This window comes from Pleurodeles waltl, chromosome 4_2 (assembly GCF_031143425.1).
Source record: "Pleurodeles waltl isolate 20211129_DDA chromosome 4_2, aPleWal1.hap1.20221129, whole genome shotgun sequence".
NCBI lineage: Eukaryota > Metazoa > Chordata > Amphibia > Caudata > Salamandridae > Pleurodeles > Pleurodeles waltl.
Window position 1 is genome coordinate 370,052,931 of NC_090443.1, and position 25,270 is coordinate 370,078,200.

At 42.8% G+C, this 25,270-nt stretch overlaps 1 protein-coding gene across 5 annotated transcripts in view; it reads right to left on the minus strand.

Moving 5' to 3' along the window:
* The window catches only part of LOC138292736 (cytochrome P450 2D15-like), a 184,619-nt gene that overhangs the window by 157,473 nt on the left and 1,876 nt on the right, over window positions 1–25,270 (minus strand). For all 5 annotated transcript variants that reach the window (XM_069231473.1, XM_069231476.1, XM_069231474.1 and 2 more), the window contains exon 2: window positions 7,167–7,338. In XM_069231473.1, the coding sequence (XP_069087574.1) occupies window positions 7,167–7,338 (172 nt within the window). The remainder of the gene's footprint in view (window positions 1–7,166; window positions 7,339–25,270) is intronic.

Consider the following 25,270-nt stretch of genomic DNA (forward strand, 5'->3'; position numbering starts at 1 on the left):
CGCTGCTCAGTGCATGGTGATGTTAGCATCAGGTACCAGGTGTGCCTGCATGAAGGCAGGTATTTATGGCTGCTGGTAAATATCGATACCCTGGCATGAAGTATTTATCAGGTTCAGAAAATACCTCTTATTTTGAGTAATCCCAAAGAAAACTGGGGGATGACATGCAGAATTTCCATGTTTAGTAAGAAATTCTGCATGTGTCAGACTCACCCCGCAACTGTGTGCAAAAGGGGGTATGAGTGTGGCAAAACTCGGAATTCCGGCATCTGATATGAAAGCAGTTACAAGTATATGAACTCTTGAAGGATTAAATTGAAGGAGTATATTGCAAAAAATCGGTTGGTGGCAAACTAATCAGATTTAAAATATATCAGTTAATCAATATTTGTACGGACAAACATAAATGTAAACATGTGCACAGAAAGCATGCTCTTTATTAGAATGATTAGAATGATTACAATTTATTAAAGCGTGTAGCTCTGATTTTTTGCACACCACAGGCAATGTATGGTGTTTTGTCCCAACACCTTGCGTTTCCCATATTCATCACTTTTTGTGTAAATTAAAGTTTGCACTTCTCAATAGAATGATATTAATATTACTAGATAAACATTATTATGGTTTAAAGGGTTGGCCATTTTTGTTCTTTGGATAGATAGTATTGACAATTGTCTCATTGACTGACGTCTCGAGGGACTAAAATGTCGATGACTGTTCCACAACAGCCTCCAAGACCTCTACACATGACAGTTCTTACTGAATTACAAAGACTGTATAAAGGACAGCGGTGGCTCCTCTGCTATGGCGGAGGAGCGTTCCCTCGCCAGCAGCTGCAAAACTTGAAAAATAAAACAATAATAAACCATGTTTATTGTTGTTTTATTTTTCAAAGGGGGCGGGGCCATGCGGGATGACAGGCAGGGAGGGGGAGTGGTGTGCACTCCCCTCAGTGCATGTATGTTTGGCCGGCCATCTCAGGACGGCCAAACCCACATGCGCACTGAGCTCTCTCCAACCCAAGCAGTGTTGTTAGGTTGGAGACAGCAGGCACAGACTCACAGTCTGCTTGGAAGCGCAAAGCCAGGTCACTCAGGCAAATCCTAACACTGGTCTCATGCTGCCAGCAGCATGAGAGCAGCATTAGGATTGGCCGCAGGGCAGGCTGGGAGCCTGTGCCTGCAATGAGTGGAGCCAGAAGAGCGGTGGCGATGTGCCGGGCATCAGGTAATTTTTTTTTGTTATTTCTATTTTTGTTGTCTTTGTTTTGTGTCCCCTACCCCGCTGCTCTGCCCCGACAGCAGCCATCCTGATAAAGGACATTTGATGATTACTGGTTTAGCCATTGACTGAGGCTAACTATGTGTTGTTGAATTTACAAATATTTTGTAGCCTTGGTCAGAGAATACTATTGTCCTGGTCCTGTGGACTGCCATATCATTATAATTTAGTGTTGTAAAACTAATAGCTTTAATAAATTTGCTCTGTTTCTTGCCTGACACAGAGTATGTCTTAATATACGCATCCGTTTGCATTTAGATTTGTTCGTACAAATCCCCCCTCTACTTTTTGATGTATTAAAGTCTCTGTATATTCAACAGATATAACCACTTAGTTTATTTCATGATACTTTTACACTGAATGTATTTATTCCGAAAAATTAAATACATTAGTTTAAAAAATGGCTGGCTCATTGTTGTGTGTTTGGAGGAGGATATGGCACCAGATATGAAATTGACCACCTGCACCCTACGCTGCTGTTGACATTGGATCTCACTTGTGAGCACTGAGATTAAGAAAGAGGTATAGCATACTCCAGAAAGGAGTAACTAAGTTAGAGAAACAGACAACTCTAGCAATCAATGTGCAAACAACTGGAAAACTCATGTGGTGCAAGGTGCAGAGGTGACAATAATAGGGAAATATAAGATACTCTGCCTCAAGGAGAAAACACGGAAACATTTAGGAGTGGTGTATAGTGTCACAGGGAGATTTGAGTAGTCCAGATTAGGCTACAGTTTGTGAAACTGCAAAAACAACAAGTGATGGACGGAATGCTGAACATTGTCAAACACTCACCCCCAGTCATAGATCTGGGTTTAATCCATTGTTCTTTTGCTCACCATGCCACCCCAGTTTGGACCCAGCCATATGCAAATCAGTCTTGACCCTGTTCCTCATGGGAACAGTCCAGACCGAACTGCCAAGCCAGGTCCTCACTGGACCGGAAACAAGCATCCTGGGACCGGTTTCGGGCTTTCACCCCTCATCAGCCAGGCTAGCTTGAATCCAGTGGCATGGGAAGCACGGGACCCACGTCTGGGCATACCCTTCCCACTTAGGGCGACAAAGCAAAAACAACAAGTGATGGACGGAATGCTGAACATTGTCAAACACTCACCCCCAGTCATAGATCTGGGTTTAATCCATCGTTCTTTTACTCGCCATGCCACCCCAGTTTGGACCCAGCCATATGCAAATCAGTCTTGAGCCTGTTCCTCATGGGAACAGTCCAGACCGAACTGCCAAGCCAGGTCCTCACTGGACCGGAAACAAGCATCCTGGGACCGGTTTCGGGGTTTCACCCCTCATCAGCCAGGCTAGCTTGAATCCAGTGGCATGGGAAGCACGGGACCCACGTCTGGGCATACCCTTCCCACTTAGGGCGACAAAGCAAAAACAACAAGTGATGGAAGGAATGCTGAACATTGTCAAACACTCACCCCCAGTCATAGATCTGGGTTTAATCCATCATTCTTTTGCTCACCATGCCACCCCAGTTTGGACCCAGCCATATGCAAATCAGTCTTGACCCTGTTCCTCATGGGAACAGTCCAGACCGAACTGCCAAGCCAGGTCCTCACTGGACCGGAAACAAGCATCCTGGGACCAGTTTCGGGGTTTCACCCCTCATCAGCCAGGCTAGCTTGAATCACGTCTGGGCATACCCTTCCCACTTAGGGCGACAAAGCAAAAACAACAAGTGATGGACGGAATGCTGAACATTGTCAAACACTCACCCCCAGTCATAGATCTGGGTTTAATCCATCGTTCTTTTGCTCACCATGGCACCCCAGTTTGGACCCAGCCATATGCAAATCAGTCTTGACCCTGTTCCTCATGGGAACAGTCCAGACCGAACTGCCAAGCCAGATCCTCACTGGACCGGAAACAAGCATCCTGGGACCGGTTTCTGGCTTTCACCCCTCATCAGCCAGGCTAGTTTGAATCCAGTGGCATGGGAAGCACGGGACCCACGTCTGGGCATACCCTTCCCACTTAGGGCGACAAAGCAAAAACAACAAGTGATGGACGGAATGCTGAACATTGTCAAACACTCACCCCCAGTCATAGATCTGGGTTTAATCCATCGTTCTTTTGCTCACCATGCCACCCCAGTTTGGACCCAGCCATATGCAAATCAGTCTTGACCCCGAAACCGGTCCCAGGATGCTTGTTTCCAGTCCAGGGAAGACCTGGCCTGGCAGTTCGGGCTGGACTGTTCCCATAGGGAACAGGGTCAAGACTGATTTGCATATGGCTGGGTCCAAACTGGAATGGCATGGGCAGCAAAAAAACGATGGATTAAACCCAGATCTGTGACTGGGGGTGAGTGTTTGCATTGTCAGCACTCCGTCCATCATCATTTTGGTTTGCTAATGTCGCCCTAAGTGGGAAGGGTATGCCCAGACGTGGGTCCCGTGCTTCCCATGCCACTGGATTCAAGCTAGCCTGGCTGATGAGGAGTGAAACCCCGAAACCGGTCCCAGGATGCTTGTTTCCAGTCCAGGGAAGACCTGGCCTGGCAGTTCGGGCTGGACTGTTCCCATAGGGAACAGGGTCAAGACTGATTTGTATATGGCTGGGTCCAAACTGGAATGGCATGGGCAGCAAAAAAACGATGGATTAAACCCAGATCTGTGACTGGGGGTGAGTGTTTGCATTGTCAGCACTCCGTCCATCATCATTTTGTTTTGCTAATGTCGCCCTAAGTGGGAAGGGTATGCCCAGACGTGGGTCCTGTGCTTCCCATGCCACTGGATTCAAGCTAGCCTGGCTGATGAGGGGTGAAACCCCGAAACCGGTCCCAGGATGCTTGTTTCCAGTCCAGGGAAGACCTGGCCTGGCAGTTCGGGCTGGACTGTTCCCATAGGGAACAGGGTCAAGACTGATTTGCATATGGCTGGGTCCAAACTGGAATGGCATGGGCAGCAAAAAAACGATGGATTAAACCCAGATCTGTGACTGGGGGTGAGTGTTTGCATTGTCAGAACTCCGTCCATCATCATTTTGTTTTGCTAATGTTGCCCTAAGTGGGAAGGGTATGCCCAGACGTGGGTCCCGTGCTTCCCATGCCACTGGATTCAAGCTAGCCTGGCTGATGAGGGGTGAAACCCCGAAACCGGTCCCAGGATGCTTGTTTCCAGTCCAGGGAAGACCTGGCCTGGCAGTTCGGGCTGGACTGTTCCCATAGGGAACAGGGTCAAGACTGATTTGCATATGGCTGTGTCCAAACTGGAATGGCATGGGCAGCAAAAAAACGATGGATTAAACCCAGATCTGTGACTGGGGGTGAGTGTTTGCATTGTCAGCACTCCATCCATCATCATTTTGTTTTGCTAATGTCGCCCTAAGTGGGAAGGGTATGCCCAGACGTGGGTCCCGTGCTTCCCATGCCACTGGATTCAAGCTAGCCTGGCTGATGAGGGGTGAAACCCCGAAACCGGTCCCAGGATGCTTGTTTCCAGTCCAGGGAATACCTGGCCTGGCAGTTCGGGCTGGACTGTTCCCATTGGGAACAGGGTCAAGACTGATTTGCATATGGCTGGGTCCAAACTGGAATGGCATGGGCAGCAAAAAAACAATGGATTAAACCCAGATCTGTGACTGGGGGTGAGTGTTTGCATTGTCAGCACTCCGTCCATCATCATTTTGTTTTGCTAATGTCGCCCTAAGTGGGAAGGGTATGGCCAGACGTGGGTCCCGTGCTTCCCATGCCACTGGATTCAAGCTAGCCTGGCTGATGAGGGGTGAAACCCCGAAACCGGTCCCAGGATGCTTGTTTCCAGTCCAGGGAAGACCTGGCATCGCAGTTCGGGCTGGACTGTTCCCATAGGGAACAGGGTCAAGACTGATTTGCATATGGCTGGGTCCAAACTGGAATGGCATGGTGAGCAAAATAACGATGGATTAAACCCAGATCTGTGACTGGGGGTGAGTGTTTGCATTGTCAGCACTCCGTCCATCATCATTTTGTTTTGCTAATGTCGCCCTAAGTGGGAAGGGTATGCCCAGACGTGGGTCCCATGCTTCCCATGCCACTGGATTCAAGCTAGCCTGGCTGATGAGGGGTGAAACCCCGAAACCGGTCCCAGGATGCTTGTTTCCAGTCCAGGGAAGACCTGGCCTGGCAGTTCTGGCTGGACTGTTCCCATAGGGAACAGGGTCAAGACTGATTTGCATATGGCTGGGTCCAAACTGGAATGGCATGGGCAGCAAAAAAACGATGGATTAAACCCAGATCTGTGACTGGGGGTGAGTGTTTGCATTGTCAGCACTCCGTCCATCATCATTTTGTTTTGCTAATGTCGCCCTAAGTGGGAAGGGTATGCCCAGACGTGGGTCCCGTGCTTCCCATGCCACTGGATTCAAGCTAGCCTGGCTGATGAGGGGTGAAACCCCGAAACCGGTCCCAGGATGCTTGTTTCCAGTCCAGGGAAGACCTGGCCTGGCAGTTCGGGCTGGACTGTTCCCATAGGGAACAGGGTCAAGACTGATTTGCATATGGCTGGGTCCAAACTGGAATGGCATGGGCAGCAAAAAAACGATGGATTAAACCCAGATCTGTGACTGGGGGTGAGTGTTTGCATTGTCAGCACTCCGTCCATCATCATTTTGTTTTGCTACTGTTTGTGAAACTAGCATGAATCTCTCAGCAAACGTTTTCTGCTCCTATTTGTAACTTTCTCACCTTAACTATGGTGCCCTCCCACTCATTAGGGATGACACAACCCTAGCAGAAGCAGTGTGAACTTGTTACAGAGGAGGGAGTGATGGGCCAACATAAATGCAATAATTATGTGTGGTTTGAAGGAACGCTAAGAACAGGGTGTAGTTTGAGGTGTGTTTGGGGTGTTACACCCCCTATTAAATGTATTTTCTGATAAATAGTGTAGTGCAGGGGCTTTCATTCAGGTGTGGTGGGGTGTCTGTCGGATTTCACAAGATTTTTTTACAGACGCACAAACACACACACAATTTCCCTCTCTCTGTTTAGAAAGTCCCCAAAAAATGTTAGTTATTTTACAAAATATTATGTTTTCGCTAACTTAGTACTCATACCAGTCCATCTCCTCTCCCTTTCCACCGTCCCACAGGCCCCATTCATGCAACCTACGTGTCGTATAATTTATTTTAAGATTACATCCCAGTGTGATTGTTTGATAAATGTGAATCTCAGACCCCCACCCCCAAGTCTTACTGAACAATCTAGACCCGGTTAAGAAATGTAGAAATGTATACCGTCACTTGATCACATGCTGTACATTGCATGCCAATCACATTGTGTCACTGAATCGTCATAACATGGCATCGCAAGGTAAGTACAGGTAAGCATAAGAAGCTAATACCATAGTTAAAAGGCTTTTGTAGATAATGTAAATGTAAAATTGATATGTTTACATTTACGATGCATTGGTCAGCAATATACCAGACGGAATATAATTATAGGTTGATATTAGTCACTTCACAATATAGAATCAGACAATTATTAAAAACGTTTGTGGTCAGCTTCACCATACACCATAAAGGCAAAGTCTAAAGTATGGTAACAATGAATACTTATTGATCTGGTGCCAAAGTCAAAGGGACGCTTTCCTAATAACACATTTTGCTAATGTGTATTTGGCTACCACATTCCATACACAGAAAGCACCACAAGATTCATAGTAGTATAAAACTCAGTAAAGAAAGAATCACTGTAATGGAAAACATCATTAAACACTAACTTTGCTTATTTCAATATAGGGTGATGATCATACTGTTGCACTCCTGACAACGTTTCATGGCTGGGTAACATGATTTTTCAAGGCTACTGAAAGTATATATTGTGGTAACACCATAAAGACAGGTTTGCAAATCAGGAGATAGAGATTCTGAATGCTCACCTTGACAGTTGTCCTTATAGCCCATAAGATCCATCATTGGAAAATGCGCCCTGTCAGCAAACTCTTCCGATTTGTGGATAAGCACTTCCTTCATTACTTCAAATCCATTCACGACAACCATATTTTGCCAAAAGAACTGAAGACTGAAAATGTTTCCAAATTTTTTGCGTAGCTATAAAGAGAGAAAAAGGCATAGGTGAAGTTGAATGTGTACAAATGCCACGAAGAGAATGAGTAGTGGGAAAAAGAAGAGAAGGGAACGAGGCAAAAATGATGGGAGGGAATGGAAAGACAAAACGATCTAAGTTTTAAAGTGACTAAAAGAAAATAAAAAATAATTCTTGAAAGTGGACTCTTGTCTGAAGCACCTTTTCCACATTTGATCACATTATACTATTAAACTGTAATTGTTAGGTCTGGCTACATGCAGCTTTAGCTGTCAGCATGAGCAATTGTTGCTGCTTTTCTAAAAGGCACAATAAATGAAGTCCTTGCTTAAGAAGGAGGTGCACTTGTTATATGTATACAAGTGTCTGCTATAGAAAAATCATATTATGGCAGTTTGCACACAGTGTGAGTGTTTGATGGCCTATACATTGTTGTTTGCATGTGTAACTGGATTTGAGAAGTGGGGTATAGCCATTTACAGCATAACACATGTCCTGACATAATAGTAATTGTTTTTTGCACACTGTGGGTAGGCATGGCACAATAGCACTCTCTTCTGGAATTATGCTCGCCCATTGCTGTAAAGCGTAAAATACTGGCATAATGTTGGTAATTCACGCAAGAATGTGGACTTCCACAGAATTTTTGGACGCACTGTAAGCATGTGATAATAGTGGTAAGCTTCCGTATGTTTTTGAAACATATAGCACAACGGTTCTCACGCTTCCAGAATGCTTGCAATGGCAAGTTGCGGGTAATTCTGTATACAGTGTAGATATAATCGACACAATGGTGCCCACCCTGATGTAATTTCATGTAATGGAAAAATATTGTTAATTCTTAGCATATTAAAAATATTTTGACTTCTGCAAAGACCTACAAAAAATTTGCAACCTATTGGCATCCATCCATGCACTGGTTCACTCGGTCATCCATGCTCTAACCTATTCATCCATTCATCCATGTACTCATCCATTTAACCATCATTTCTTGCAGCCCAGCCATGTATGTATGTATTAATATTTAAGTAGAGCAGACCTAGCTAAGAAGCAACGGAGCACTGTTCCTTACACGGAGTATTTGGAGACAATACAAGATCATGTACATCAAGTGGGGATTACACTAATAAATGTCATGATGTGAAACTTTACAGTGACCCTGAATACACTGTAGTTTGAATACCTATCCCACAATGTCTACCGATAAAGATCATCCGGTCATTTGTGCAGTTAAATTGACCAGGGATTATGTTTTGACAGATCAATGCAATGAGCACTTCGCTGCAGTGACGTAACATTAGCCCCCGCAGCCCCCATGGTTCAGGGAGGCCCGAGCACCCGGGTGGCTCCTCAGCACAGTACAGTGTGCACAGGTGGCAGGCCCCTGACTTGAAAGCTCATGAGTAGGTCTGGGGCCATCATTTACTTTGCAAGAGGGCTCCCTCAAGTTTCATTACACCACAACTTTACTATGATTTTCAGAGTCAGTTCCTTAACTATTTCCCCCCTGCATCAATATTTCATAAAATGGGGTTTAGTCATGATACTAATTCTAGTTGAATTTGAGCATGTTTAATGAATGGTGGTAAAATCAAGCAGAGGTCTCCGCCCCTGGGGTGGAAATCTCCCTATGGTAAAGTATAGTGAACTTTGCCCTATCATTTACCATGCAGAGATCTCCACTCTGACCGCAGAGTCTGCCTATGATAAAGTATATTAAGGCTGGAAAAAGTTTTGTTAATATATTTGTATGTTAAATATAAATGCAAATTAATGTTATATATTTATTTTGAATGTAAAACTGAAGAAAAAATCTACAGCACTGTTTACTGAATTTTTTAATTAAAAATAAGTTGATTTACAATGTTAAATTACATTCAATCATTTCTCGTAAGTTTATATTTAAAAAAATATTATAAAAATCATTTTATTATGCATTAGTAATTATTAAAAGTGATGTATTGAATTCAATGAACACGATTTAATTATATTTAATACAATTTATGTTAAATTAATTTTAAATGCATAGTTATTCTTTTTTAATTAAATTGAAAACATGCAGTATTTTTATATAATGTTCAACACTAAAAAGATATTAATTTATAGTTTTAACTATTTACATTTATTTCATTTAATTTTGCATTACTTTCTATGGGGTTCTCCGTTAATTTCTAGGAGAGGGGATAGTAATACAAGTGCTTGACATTTGTGGGGCTGGACTTACTTCAACTCTGGCCTGGAATACTTTACTACCGTTTTGGGTTTCTTTTTTAGCTGTAGTAAATTTAGAAGTGTTGTCTGTGAAACGTAATCTTTTGTGAATGTGTAGACATCCCTATGTCTGCACGCATGCAGGGGAGCTAGAGTGGTTGTGTGGCTGATGCAATAGGACCAGTGTCAGCCAATGAGAGCAGCTGCTAGAAAGTGCTGTGGCGCTTTTTATATGAGACCAAAGGCACCAAGTAGAGGTTCAGCGTCTGCAAACACTTGAGTGGTCCACAGGGTGTAGGTTGGAACCTGGGGTCATATGTAGCAAATGTTTTCACAAAAATAAGCCATTTGTGAATCCAAATTCGCCTTTCCCTGTGTAAGAAAGGCATTCGCAGTCTAATTTGAAGAATCAAGTAGGAGCGCCCTGCAGGAGCTCCGCTGCCCGCATGGCTTTTGAGCGGACCGGGGCGCACCTGGTGCCTCTCCAGGCCAGAGAGCAGAGGGGCGACCTCTCCGGTGCTTGCTGCCGGACTAGAGCTGTCTGTGCCGTGGTCAGAGCGGACACAAAACGGCAACCGATGAGGAGGTGAAGGCAAGGCTCCTAAGATAGCGGCTGCTGTGGGCCTGATGGAGAGAGGGGCGTAGTGGCTTTGCGGTGCCCGAGCAGGACCCGTGCTAGAGTGTGGGCCTGGACAATGAGAAGTGGCACCAGCAGTAACAAGGATTCGTGGTTCGTGGGCTTGCCTTTTAAAATTTGCTTGATTTGATTAGTGAAAGGCATGCATATGTCATGCCTTTCCCTGTATATGGCCCTCCTTGAGCACAACGGCCAACTACTGAAAACATATGAGGCTCCATGTTTTCGTATGGTTTCTGGACTACTTTTTCTCTTTATTTCGTAGGCAGTGCAATCTCGCTGGGCAATAGTCACACGCTTTGCATGACATCAACCCTATTACATAGATAATGGCACTTTTGCCAGTTACATGGATAATTGCACTTTTGCCGGGAACATGGATAATTGCACTTTTGCCAATACATTTCACTGCAAGCAAACTTCTGTTTCCTTTTGTGTGTCTGCTTCACTCTCATGGCCGCCGTCAGCTCACGTATGTGAAACTGCTTATCTTTTCATTTTCAGTTTATGTGGCAAGAAAAGTCCTGTTAGGAGTTTACAATGCTAATAGCTCTAACTCGAGTAAACGCGAGACCCATTGCATTGCAAATGCTTGTTTTCTTTGCTGGTGTTGCACACCAGCATCCCTTGATTAATGAAAACACTGGGGTTAAGGAATCTGCTGTAGACATGTAAGTGTATCCAACAAATTTTTGAGTTTAATGATGCTTTGAGTACATTCTTGTGTTACCGGAAGGGCACAAGCTAGAATCATTGTAAAATAGATGAACTAGCAATGTGCCCATTTTACCCAGTTCTTAGACTGAAACCTTGTGGGTTTTAATTCAATCTGTCATTATTCTAAGACTGACATAATGATTACTTTAGGTTTTACTAAACATGTTTGTTCTAAGTAATTCTTTGTCATGAGGGTACTTCCACACGTAGGTAAACCTGACATTTTCACATAACAAGCATTGACCTACATATCCTACATTTATACCAAACAAGATTCTACGTGTAAAAAGACTTTTGTGCTCAGTTCCCCTACTGGCCATTTCTTTTTTTACTGAGCAAAGAGAGCAGCAATATTGCATATATAAATCATGCATAGAAAAAAATATATACGAACACTTGGTAAAGTGCAACAATGCCTTAAATGCTGGTCAATACATAAGACATCATTGGACAGGTAGAATATACAGTACGGCGCAAACCCAAATAGCAGCATTATCCACCCTATAAACTTCTCAACATTTAGTATTGGCAGTTACGTAAATATCAGCATCATAATCCATATATATAAAACAATCAACTGCATCATTTATATAGCATAATTAATGAACCATCACCAATCACAAAGAACTGAAATTCTTGCTGAGGGGGTAACACCTAAAAAACAAACGACTAATATCGCCCTGGAGCCAGAGATTAAACAAAAATAAATACTGTTGTTAAAGTGCAAACAGTGTCAATGTTAAAGTGCAAACAGTGCCCAAAGAAACAAGAAAAGAATCTGCCTGATTGGCTGTAACCCCAATCGAAAAGGCCCTATCGGTAGCTATTAAAGTGCGAACAGTTTTAATATTAAAGTGCAAACAGTGCCCATGATGGAAACAATCTCTAACAACGACTTAGCCTATACAGCCTTAACTGGGCTGCAGGAACTAAAATGCAAAAAAAAGACCTCGATCACCTCATATTTTCTTACAGCCCCTACCCTTATGGTGAAGGCCCCTTCAAAAAGCTTGGGTCCTTTTCATTTTTGTGAACCATTGCTGAAATGACAGGGCTGCTGATTTTTTCCAGCCCTGAAAAATCAGGGAGTGGGCTACTGCAACAGCAATTGATATAAAATACTGTTGGTATTTTTGCAAACTACGCAGCTCATTCGAAAACCCAAAAAGCACCAACATCGGGAAAATCTTAATCTGGGTAGTTTGCACCAGAATTGCTGAAGGCTCGGGTAATCGAAGAAAACATGGATCCATCCACCACCCCCCTATAGCAGAGCACCTAACGTACTGATCGGGCACCAAAGAAAAGATCTTAATAGGCTATGGGGTGTACAATATGCTAGCCATCTTGATAGAAAAGCCATATGCTTGAAATTGGCTGCTCTTAAAGATCTGTACCCAACCTCACTATGAATTCCCATTCCTGACTATTAAATCTACAATTTGTTTCCTGGGAGATTTTCTGCAGTACTTCAGAAAGTAATTTCGGATTTGCATGGTGACGTAACAAATGGTACCAATTCTCCAAGCCTGTCAATTTGGTTACATTCATACAATATGCTATCAGCCTTGCAGCTTCATTCATTACTATATAATTTTTCTTTAGGAAGCTGCTAATTTGATTGAAAATAAAACAAACTAAAATGCCTAAATTACCAAATTGCTGTGCCACACTATCCAATGTAATCAAATTTGCCCTGTTATAGAAGTCAGTGAGCGTCCTAAATCCAAGTGTCTTCCAAACGTCTAAGGCATGCTTAGACAGTGGCAGGCCTAAAACCTTGCAGTCTTCTAATGGAATAAAAGCATGACAAAACAGGATACACCATGATCTAAAAAGGGCCAATATCCGGCACAACAGAACTAATACTGTCTTATATCTGGTCTTCTTTGGAAGCTTGGTAGTACGTATAAGGCTGGTAGCCTAATTTGGCTTTCCTTGATAATTCAATTCAGCAGAATGTTGTCATAAACTAGGGAGTCTGATGCCAACAGGGCCATGTAATCAACTAACATCGCCTGATAATATGTCTGAAGATGCGGTAAGGCTAGACCTCCCTGGGCTACATCTAATTGCAGTACAGGGAGTTTAACTCTAATCTGCTTGCTTGCCCATATAAAAGTTCTAAAAACACTGTCCACCTCATTAAATTATGAGCTAAATGTTCTAAGGGGGAAATTGGAGAATATAAATAAAAATAAAGAGAGCATAGACATCTTCATTAATGCAACCCTGCCAATCAATGACAGAGGTAGAAGAGTCCATCTCTGCAACAGATTTTTGACTTTCAATAGCATAGCCCTATAGTTAAACTGGAATAATTGAGAATAATTATTCAACACATATTCCTAGGTACCCAACTGGATGATTCGGAATTGACTGCAGGCTGGAAGGAAGTATGGAATTGGCTGCGTTAAATAGCAAGAGTTCTGTTTTTGCTTGGTTAACTTTATACCCGCCTATCTGCGTAAAGCATAAAATGTTGTTGATGGCATTCTGAACATTTTACCACTCGGCCTTAGAATTGTATCATCAGCAAACAGCCTAATCTTCACCATCCCAGCTTCAGGAGGCTTAATCAGGGGATTGGCACGAATACTAGCCACAAGGGGTTCAATAAAAAGAACAAAAAGAAATGGAGACAAGGGACACCCCTGCCGCGTGCCAGGTTTAATCCTTATAACCCCTGTTTCTTTGGCATTAATAATAATCTTGGCCTCTGTACCATTAATAACATTCTTTAAGCATAGTGATCAATGAGGGCGGGAACCCAAACTTTCCCAAAATGAAAAAGAGTGCCTGCCAAATTACGAGATTAAACTCTTTTTCACCGTCCATCATTAGGGTTGCCACCTTTTCCTTACTAACTGTAATATAATTGATTGCTTGAATCAGAAAATGGATAATGGCAGCCATCACCCTATTGGGCAGAAAACCATGTTGGTCCTCATGGATTACCACAGAGCAAAAGGTGCAAAATGCTAAGCCCACATTTTCATAAATAATTTATAGATGACGTTCAGCAGGCTTATGGGACGATAGGAATTAGGGTCTAAGGGATTTTTATCCTTTTTCTGGAAGCTTTTTACTACAGACTCTTCAAAAGTCTTTGGAATAGATTCAGACTTCTTTATATCATTAAAAGTATTATTAGAAATGGAAGAAGTTCTGCCACAAAGGCCTTATATACCTCGGTGGTATACCATCACTCCCACTGTCTTTAGCGTTTGCCATACCTTTCAGAGGATAAGTCATTTCCTCAGTCACTATTTGCTTTGACAGATCATCCTTTTGATTACTAGAGATTTGAGGTGCGCATACTGAGGAAAAGTAGTCGGACAATTGTTCTTGTGATACTGCCTGATCCTCTTCATAAATCTGCCTATACTGATTGAGGAATAGCTCAGTTATTCTTATGGCACTGTCCTCAATCATCCCTGTGGCTGGATCCTCTATTTTGTGAATTATCTGCCTACTTTGATGACTTTTTGTTGACCATGCCAATTACTTTCCCGCATGCTGGCTCTCTTCAAAGAGCTTCTGTTGAAAAGCTTTGCTCCCGGCAATTACATCTAAAATAAAGAAATCCATGAGCTGTTGCTTTGCTCTAATGAGTTTATCTTGCCCTGCCTGCCCGGCTGATGTGCCCCTTGACTGTGAAGCTTCTCTCATTGCAGTCTCTACAGCTGCCTGAAGATCCTGGATCTTATGCATCCGGGCCCTGGCTAAATTTGCTTTAGAAGATATTACCTGTCCTCTAAATGCTGCCTTAAATGCCTCCCAGACCTTGAAGATGAAGCAGGTGTTAAGATTTATCTAGAAGAATTCCTGAATAAATGCAATTAACTTAGCCACATTTGATCAGAAAGTATTGACTTATCAAATTGTCATTGCGGACTCTTTACCTCTCCGCCTTCCCAAAATACCTTCAGCTGCATCATTGAGTGGTATGAGAAAGAATTTGCATAAGTCTCAACCTTCCCACCTTTTAACCAACTTGATAGTAAAAATAAAAGTCTATGCGGGAGGCAGACCGAAACCTGGCAGAGTAACATGTACATTGGGTGAATTTGGGATGCTGAAGGTGCCACTGATCTGCCAATGCCATATCCTGCTGATAATATTCAGAATTCTAGCAGTCTTCAGCTTGAGCTGTCTCTTACCATTATTGGACGTGTCTGAGGACAGTTCTTTTATAAAGTTAAAGTCGCCACCAAGAACTAATAATCCCTCTGCTTGAAGCACAAGATTATATATATGCTTCAAGGCTTCGATCTAATTGGACCGTAATAATTGCAAAAATTCCAAACCCTTCCAGCTAATCTGGCTTCTATCCATATCAACCTCACTTTATTGTCCCTATGGAGCTCTTTTTATCCCTATCCAAGGTGCTAGACAACAATATCGCCACCCCCCACATTGCCATTCCCGCTCCAGCATAGAATGCCAGTGTGTATTTGGCAGGAATAGAAACCCTGGAAGCGTTTGTTTTAAAGTGCGTCTCCTGTAAAAACATACCTTCCGGGTTAAATGAAGCAATACATTTTAACAAAGCGGCACATTTTTCTTTGTTCAGGAGGCCATTCCTGTTAAAGGTAATAATTTTTATCGGCAGCATTTTAAGCCCAAAAAATCACGCTTCACCCCTGCATATTCTTGTAAATCCTCCTTGGGCCAGCAAAAATCCCCCTCTGTCACTCAACATACACAATGACTTGCTGTATTTGTCTTAATATGCAGAACATTACACAACACCTTCCTTGAGCCATATTTGCCACTCGGCCCTTGCTCATTTTTAATTAACAAACTCATTTCAAAAGCAACCTTGTACTGATGTATGCTTAGTAGCACACATTTATACTAAAATCTGCTCTCTTTATATTGCATGAGCCCCCCCTCCTCAGAATTTCACTCATCCTCAATTCCATCCATCCTCCCAAAAAGGGAGACCCCCCCAAACATGAAACACCAACATGAAAAAAAGCAGAAAAAAACATAACCCTTTTCCAGCTAGGGAATTTCCTGCAATACCCCTCCTGCCATATAGCACCATAGATTGGGTGGCATAACTTTGCACTTTGTGGTGACCCCTTTCCCACAAACCATAATAACACCATAAATTAATCATCAACATTTTCATGCAATCCAATTGGTAAACTAGCAGGATAGAAACCAAGCTAAATCATCACGGAAATTTAGACATTTGCCTTATTAGAGATTTTGTGGAGAAACTGATGAGCCTTTGCCACATTAGTAAATAGATGGAACTGTCCTTTGGCCAACACTTTTCAATTTTGATTGCTGCACAATGGTTGCTTGCAAACTCTGGGCTTTAAACAGATGCATCAATTTGATTAAGTCTTTTCTCCTATGAGCAGCTGAAGCAGTCATATCAGAAAACATACAGCATTAGGGGATCTCAGGTGTAGAAAATTGTTTGCGCTTGATAGCCTCTGCCAGCACCCTTTCCTTAATCCGATAATCCTTAAAGTTGACCAAGATGGTGCGAGGAAATTTAGAACTAGGAGAGTGATGAGCCTGTATACAATGGGCCCTGGTCATTAATAGATCCCCTGAGATTTCTGTAATCACCTGGATCTGATGAAAGAGCCGACCAATTGACAGACTTGCTGACATTCACAGCCTTCTGGGACCCCAACAATTTGTAAATTGGAGCATTGAGAGTGATTTTCCAACTCCTCATGTTTGGCCTCAAGGGATACATTCTGCTTTGCAAGCTGTGCAACAAGCTTCTGAGTCGATCAGACTTGATCTTCCAATAGTGACACCCTGGCTTCAACCTCCTTGAGCCTCTCTAGGAGCTGAGTCATTGCCTGTTCAATTTTAGCAAGCCTCGCATGAAGAGGCGCTACCTCGGCGGCCTGTGATGCCTTGAGACCTCTGATCTCGTCAAGTATCATATTAAGCATACTTTTGGTATCCATTTGCATAGTCACTCCTTCGTCTATGGAAGCTCCCTGCTGTTTTGCCTGCTGGTCAGTATGCTTAACAGAAGAAGAACAATTTTGAGAGACTTGGACTTGAGGCTGCGTTTGTCATACAGAGAGGCTAGGGATTGATAGATTTTCCTGAAGGATAGTAGGGCGAGTGGATTCTGAGACAGCAGACCCTGCTTTATTTTCAACAAACAGAGGATAGACCTTGGCTTTCCCACGCTTCACCTCAAGAACCTTGCTATCTCCACCGGGAGGAGATGGCACAGAGGTAGAGAAAAAGGAAAGAGCAGCAGTATCCTTGGCAGTTATAGAAGGGTCAAATGATTCAAGCACTGTCTCTGCAGTCATGGGGAGCCCACCCCCTGCAGTGCACCTTCAACTCCTGTCCTTGCACACTGAGGCTGTAGGGTATCCTCTGGACTTGAAGAATTAGAGGACATCCTACTCTCCTTAGGAGAGTGTGGGCTACGATTTGCCCTAGCGACAAGCTGCCCTGCTCTTTTCTTGGCACTTTGTGTCAATGCAGAGTAGTCTGAATTTCCCCCAGTGCCAGCCTTAAAGTGTTCCTTCATTTATTTTCTCTTTTCTTTACCCCCTTTTTTTCCTTTAGTTCTTTCTTTTTTTCCCTTTAGCCCCATAACCTAATCCTCTCCTCTTTGCTGCAAAATTGCCACCTGATAGTACTTGTTGCTGGCCAAAATAAGGAATATTGAATAAGCCACCCACTGGCCTCCCCTGGAGGCAAGGCCAGGCTAAATCAATCCCTGCAATGACAGATATAAAAAAACGAGCTCAATGTTCCAAATATGTTGTAGCTCACATGGATCGATGGCCAGACAAAGCAAAAACAGGAACAAAGTCCATAACAACTTTAAATTTACTCCTGAGGACAGTCTGTTCGCCACACATGCTGCCTATATTCGCTGTCACACACAGAAAAATTAAGTGGAGGACACCCTGCAAAGTTACTTACTTGGCCCAGCTACTCAGTAAGATGGTGCATCCAGTGCAATAACAGTCCGTCGCCAAACACGCCAAGTAGCGCACCGCCGACAGTTCAATGATAAATTATAGGACAGTTTATAGAAAAAGGCAGATTTAACTACCAGCGATCTCGCGGCTCCTCTCGGCTTCGCTCTTTCTTTCAGTTGTAGGAGGCAGATTTAACTCCAGCGCCACCTGCTATCAACATTGGGGCTCTTCTCAGCTCCTATCGGCTCTCTCCTTGTGTGTTGGAAAAAGGTAGGTTAAGTTGCGCCACCTACGATCGACCTCGCGGCTCCTCTCAATTGACCCCAAAATGCTCATTTTGCTCATTCCTCTTGTTCCACCTTCCAGACGCGGTTCTTCCATGTCTCGCTCAGCCTCTGATCATGCCCCTGAAGTAGATGTAGCATACCTGGGAGAGGGTCCAACAGTCGCCTCAGCAGCAGAGCATGTAGAATCCACCCACTGCCCAGAACCCTAACAGTGGCTCCCTACTGGCCACTTCTTAATTGACTTGCAAGGTATATTCCAGTTTCTCCCAATGGGTAGGGCATTGGGCTCTGTGTAAGCAGAACCCACTCCCACCCAGGATACAACTCAGGCAAAAGAAGTTTAATCCGTGAAGGGAGGCATTCTTATACCTTCTGTAGCTCTCTAGACAGAGTGCAAAATTAAGTGTGCAGTGAATGTGTGCCCGCACCCATGCTGTGAAGTGGTGTCTGTACACTATAGGGGCACCGAGACTGGACTATTCATTGGACCTCACCTGGATTCCGGTCCCAGCTTGAGAAGTACTGCTGGATACGGACCTCAATGTGTATGCCACTTTATTTCACAACTGGCCTCATTGTCTCTGTATCCCAGCACCCTGCACTTCCGGTCTCTTTAACTCTCTCTTGCAGGTTTTTTCATCCCTGCGTTCTTCCTTTGTCACTGTTTTCCTCTCTCTTTTTTCTTCCATCCTATCTGCCTTTCTCTCTCTTGATGATGAAAAATATGTCCCAGTCCCCAAATCTTATTGCCAGTGCCCACCACCTACAACCATCAGCACACATTAAACACGGATACAGATGCCTCCTGCATCAAATGTATTTGGTTTCAGAGCCAGGATGCAGGAGGCAGGGACATCTGCCAGCCTAACAGCTGGTTGCCAGACTCTGACTGACCATTTATCGGAACTGAGGACATTAGAGCCTGGTTTTAGTAGGTCCCGGGCACTTCTGTCACTCTCGCCGTTTCCCCAGAGTTTTACTGCAGCAGAGAGAGTGAGAGAGAGAGAGAGAGAGAGAGAGAGAGGGAGGCAGAGGAGGGAACAGAGATATGGGCGAAGGAAGAAGAGCTGAAGGAAAGACTCATAGGATAGAAACAGGTCGGAAATAAAGTGAACAAAGCAAACTGAGAAAGAGAGAGACAGAGGATGGGTGGTTAGAAACATACTGAAAAGGGAGGAAAGAAGTGGATATGGTTTGAACATGTTTGCCAGAAATGATTTTAGTTCTCTGTCTGGTGCTGCTTGTAGCATGGGCCTATTGGTGATAGGTGCCCTATATACTAGCAGGTGGAATCCAGCTGGACCAGCTGAATGAATGCCTCCTGGCACACCAGTGTCCTGAAATAAGGGGTTCTCCCTTTATTAGGAATCAAGGCAAGTATACATGAGATAATGTGTGAATGTAAGCTACATATGATTTCATTTGAAAAGGAGGTATACAATAATTTTATTTTTAAGTTACATTGATTCGTTTGAGGCCATACAACCTCATCAATCAAAAGTTATTTTATTTTTTGTCACTTTGTCTTCTTATATAAATAGCTTAATTTAATCACGTTTGTTTCTTTTACATCTTCCTCTATCCTACTTAGACCCTCGTTACAAGTTGTCAATTGATTTTGATATGCCTGGTAACAACAGTTACCAAGCCCATCTGAATTAAAGAGTTCACCAGGAACACTATGGTATTTCACCCAGAAATGTAATCTGGCCAAAGCAGGCCAAATGTCCAGGGAGAATATTCTGAAAAACATATGGAAATTTGCACCATAAATAATTTCTGCATGATATTTCCCAAATATCCATAATCCTTTTTTTCTCCCTCACCGCCCCTGACATAACCAGGACACTGGTAACAATGAATCCAGGACAGAAATATAACAGGGATTGCTACAGACCACTCACTCCTAATGAGGGCCCATATGTAATAATACTTCAGCTGATGGTGTATCATCTCAAATACATGTGACTTATCACTAACACCTTCAGGAAGTGAACACATCAACATTGAACTATTAACTCCTTATAAATTGGGGGATCTTGAATGTTGACTACAGAATATTAAGGGACACTAATATTGTAGACAGAATATCGAGGGACAAAATAACAAAAGATAAGGCTGTATAGATTTTTGATACCTAACTCCACATACTGTGCTTAATTTGAGCCAGTTGTTGCCGGTGGGGCCCACGGGCACTCATTTTTGGGGACCTGCACTTATTTTTCTGCATCAGACATCTACCAAGAGGAAGACAGAGAAAAACAAACAACATAAAAAGACAGAGGAAGAGAAAGACGAAAACCCATCATAAAAGGAGAAAGCAGTAACCTGCAAGAGTGAGATGAAGCAGCAGGGAGTGTCTGGCAGTGGGCTAAAGGGGCACAAGGTGGAATAAAGACTATGCAGCCTTGGTATGTGACACACCAACATTTAATTTAGAGGTCTCCAACCATTCAATTGTGAGCTACTTGTAGCTCACTGACATTTTCAAAGTATCTGGGAGCCTTGAGTTCATTTTTAGGTTTCGCCTGCACAGTGCTTGCGCTGTGCTTGTGAAATCTATCGTGTTTAATATGAATCTGAAAAGGAGCTTACATCCCGCCCCTTGCTTTCATTGGTTCCTGTGCTTGCCACTTACTTTTCCTCCATTTCTATTGGCTGTAGCACTATTTTCTTGTATTTACCAATGCTTGTTCTAAGTGTGTTTGCTCTTATCAGTGTTCCGTTGACCAAGTACCTATGTCCATCTGCTATTGTGGAACTATGTTTTAAGGTTTTGGCTGCACAGCGCTGTGCTTGTGCAATTTATTGTATTTTATATAAATGTTAAAAGTGGCTTACATCCTGCAAACATCCTTTCCTTGCTTTTCATTTGTGTCAGCGAGGGTCTCTCTCTTTCCTTCCTCTCCTTACCCCTCCCTCCAACGTAACTGTTTCCTCCTGACTCCATGACTCTCCTCTCTCTTCCCTCACCAAATATGGAACTCTGGCAGTTCTGCCTGATCCATGGCGCCTGCCTGGGATCAGGGAAACGAAGGGCGGTAGATGCCAAATGATGGCCCAATGTGATCCTCGCCACCTCACAGAAACACAAGCTTTTAGTATATGTGGTCTTGTACTTGGCCTGTGGAAACGTGCAGTCGCATACGTGCTAGAGGGCTTGCCCGTATCTTACAAGGGCAGCCCTTGATAACGTGTGGTATGGTGAGTTTAACAGTGAGTCTTCTGCTTATTTCTTGCACTGACCATCGTCCCACCTTATTTTGGATAGACATAACATTCTGCAACTCATGCAGGCTGCTCTGACAATTAAGCATTTGCATGATAATGTCGAGGGCGCACTGGTAAAAACCTTTAGCCGTATGCAGGTTAACATGGCAGCGCTGCCATACAGTCCATAAACGTTGTCTTATGGCTTGATTTCAGCTGGAGATAGATAATGGCAGCAGCTGTTTCTGAGTCTGGGCGGAGGGCCCCGGCCCTTCTAATTACATGGGTTATGAATGGCAATTGCAGAAAGCAATTATCATCCAATTTAAAGTATATTATGTGCATCCACTGCCTTAGCCTGCCAGTCGGTCCTCCAAAACGGACGTCAGGCAGTTTTAATGAAGCACATGCGGAAGTGCGCATGTGCCAGTTCTATTGCGGCAGCAGTGAATGTTAAATAGCATATAGGCTGACATGCTGCCAGCCCTGGTGTGGAATACTTAGGGGTCTCCAGAGACCACCCACTAATGACGCTACAAACGTCACATTCTGAAGCAACCCAGGGCGTGTGCATTATCAGCCCTGTACTCCCGGGGCTGCTTGTCAGTTACTTACAGAAGCCTCTCACCACTCTTCCCTTTCCCAAGTCGTCACAGTGTGACGAATTAAGAAAGGGAGGGGTTACAGCCTTTGGAAGAGGGGTAGACCTCATAGTCGTGAGACTGAAATCATGGCTCTGTGAGGATTCGGCGTGTGCTATAAACAGACACACTTTGTGCATGCTTTTGCACTTCATGTATCTGTTTAGAAAAGCAGATAGGGAATTTAATTGTGAAGAAGAAGAGCAGCAGACTGTTGGTGTGTAATATGTCCAGTGCAGCGCAAAACCAACCGGACAACAAGACTGTAGAGGTAAGTAGTCTTGACTTCTCTTCCTGGTAGGGCTCACGCCTCATTGTATTGTTCCTTTTTCCCTCCCTTTCCCCTCTTTTCCTCCCTTCCTCTCTCCCTTCTCCTGTTTCTTTTCTCTCTGTCCCGGTTGCTCCTTTCTCCTTTTGTCACTATTTGCTCTATCTCTCTATTAGAGAGAAAGAGACGTAGAGCAAAACGCACCGCAGGCAACAAATTAGGCCCTTGCTGTGCCTTTAGCAGCATAAGCATTCTAAATTCTGGCTCGCTGAGAATGCTTCTTAAAGTAATTTATCCCAGATGTGCGTTTTGTGTCTACAAATCAAATCACCTAATTAAATTAAATTAGGCAAGTTGCTTTCTAGACACAGAACATACGTGTTTCTGAAATGTATTCATTTATCCTGGACCTATGCCTTATGTCTAGAAAGCAAATTTCCAATTTAATTAGGCAACCTATTTCTGGACATAGAACGTATGTACTAGATAAACGACGATTTTTCAATAACATGGTCTTAATTGCTTCTCATTCTAGCAGAACTAAAAATGCTGCCTGCTCGTGTTATAACTGCTCTGTGTGCTGGACTGAGAGGCCAAGACAATGACAACAGATGACAATATAGTCCAACAGCCTTTTCACCCACTGGCAAGCACTGTGATAACCGTGCATTGTCTGCAGCCTAAACTCTCAATCCTGACCTGCAATAAACACCTGCAAACAACTCATTTGAAAGTAGATATATGGTTGAGCCAATAAATGAATTGAAGCCAAGACTCTGCCTTGGCTCTTAGAGCCCTGCACAAGCGGAGTCCTCAAATCTTTTTTTGTGTAAATCATAAAGCAAACATAATTTAAAATATTATTATGGCTCTCCAAAATTCAAAAAACTGTATTTGTTTAACATGTGTAGGCTTTGGCATTAATAAGTCACATTACAGCACTGCACTGAGAAGTGCTTTTTAAAAGTGATAATTTCTAAACCTGAACCACTAGTGAACTAATAGGCAAGACAAAATCATGTAAACCCATCTCGTGACAGTATACAAAATTACCGAGCTTGCTGCTGTACTAGGGAAATGTAATTTGTCGTTTTCTATTTAATTTGCTCTGCTAGAAACAAACAACAATTTACTTTTTGAACATCTGAGAGGAAAGTATGTTGTTATGTTGAGATGACGTGTGATACTATTTACTTTGCGAAGCAAGGAAATGCTGTTAGCCTACTCTCTCCTTTCATTGTCCACTAAAGGGGTATAGTAAGTGCCTTATGTTCATGGGCCCCGGTAAAACAGCTCATACTGCACCATTGATAACTAGTGTTCTTCCCTGCATAGAAAGGCACACAATGTTACCTTTGATTATTTGCCTTTCTCAGTACACAAGTCATAACACTTTTACGAAGTTCCTTTAAATTATATTGCACAACTGCCCATCAAGCTAAAACTTAATATACATATAAATATATAAATAATTTCATAGGTGAAACCTAATGCATTTACCAATGCTTGTTAAATAAGCACAGCGTCACATTTTCCTTTTAAGGTTAAGAGAAGAATGTGTGTTAATTTAACATTGTTATTATCAGTCTGCAGATAACAGGGCCTGATAATGAGCAATACTGGAAACAGATTTATGATTCAGGGTCAGGCACAAAGGTGAAGAACTGAAGCACTGAGATATTTAACTCTTAAATAAAAGTCCATTTCAACTCAGATTGGGGGTGAGAACAAAATAATGCCTCCAAATGCTTCTGAATGGGAATGGGAGAAAATTAAAAGGAAGAGTTAACTCAATTATTAATTTAACTCTTCATTTTATTCTGTTCCATTTCAAAGTGTCCCATTTACACACAGCAGGACCTTGCTACCAGTGGCTGGCAGGCCCTATGCCTTATTTAATAACTGAAGAAAACAGCCATTTTTTAAGTGGGAGAAATTTAAAATTCAGAAAAATGTTCCATATTATGAACATTTTTGCTGAACATTGTTCTGCTCTTTAAATTTCTCTCATCTAAAAAATTATTGTATGTTTGTGTTATACATGTAATGGTGACACATATGGGGAAAGGTATGTCCTATGCCACAAGTACATACAACACCGGATCTCATTAACCCATTCACATATATCCCATTCATATGCACACGTTAATACATCTGCAAAGACATGCTCTTACTGACAAACATGGCAGCCCTTCATAGCGCCCCTAGTCAAAGTACTTTGTTCAGACCATAGTATCTGATTCTATGAGTATTGGGCTTAAAGTCATTGAAGATGGACATGGTGGTGCCTGGTAACACCTTGCGAGTGACTGGGCCTTCAGTAGTTTGTGATGATTTTCAGTGATCAGAAGTAGCTCTCATTGTAGAAAAGTTTAGAGACCCCTGATTTATTTGAACCAGTCATGGTCTTCTGAGCAGAAACCTGGGCACCGGCACTCATTCTTTTACAAATTAAGCACTGTCCACATATTTGTCCCTTGACAATACATATATCTTTAAGGTGTATATATGTGAAGTTATGAGTAGTAAATCTATACTTCCCTATGTGCACTTACCTTTCAGTATTTTACCACGATGTTAGTGTACCAAGATGTTTTCGTACTCTGTATTGCAGAGTACAAGCCTAGATATATGTACTCGGACCACATTTTATTTACTTCAGTGGCGTAGCAAGTGTTCTGTGGGTATCATTCTAGCAACGTAAATGGGCTTCCTGTCCCTAGGTTGATAGTAAAAAATAGCCAAATCAGAAATGCAGTGATCCCTTGACCACCCCAACAATGCACCTGCTGCACTATTGAAAACTATGGTCCAGCACCACTAGATGAAAACAGCAGTTTTTAAATGCAATAACAAAATACCACGTTTGTTTAAAAATGCCACTTTGAACGATTCTTAAGCTCAACTACCTCATTATCAAGTGGATAACACACCTCATTTACAAAAAGTGAAACTTTAATGTCAAATGTTATCTTTAAATATCTATGTGCGAATCCCATTATTGCTTCATGAAGTGCATTTGCAGTCAGGCGCCTCA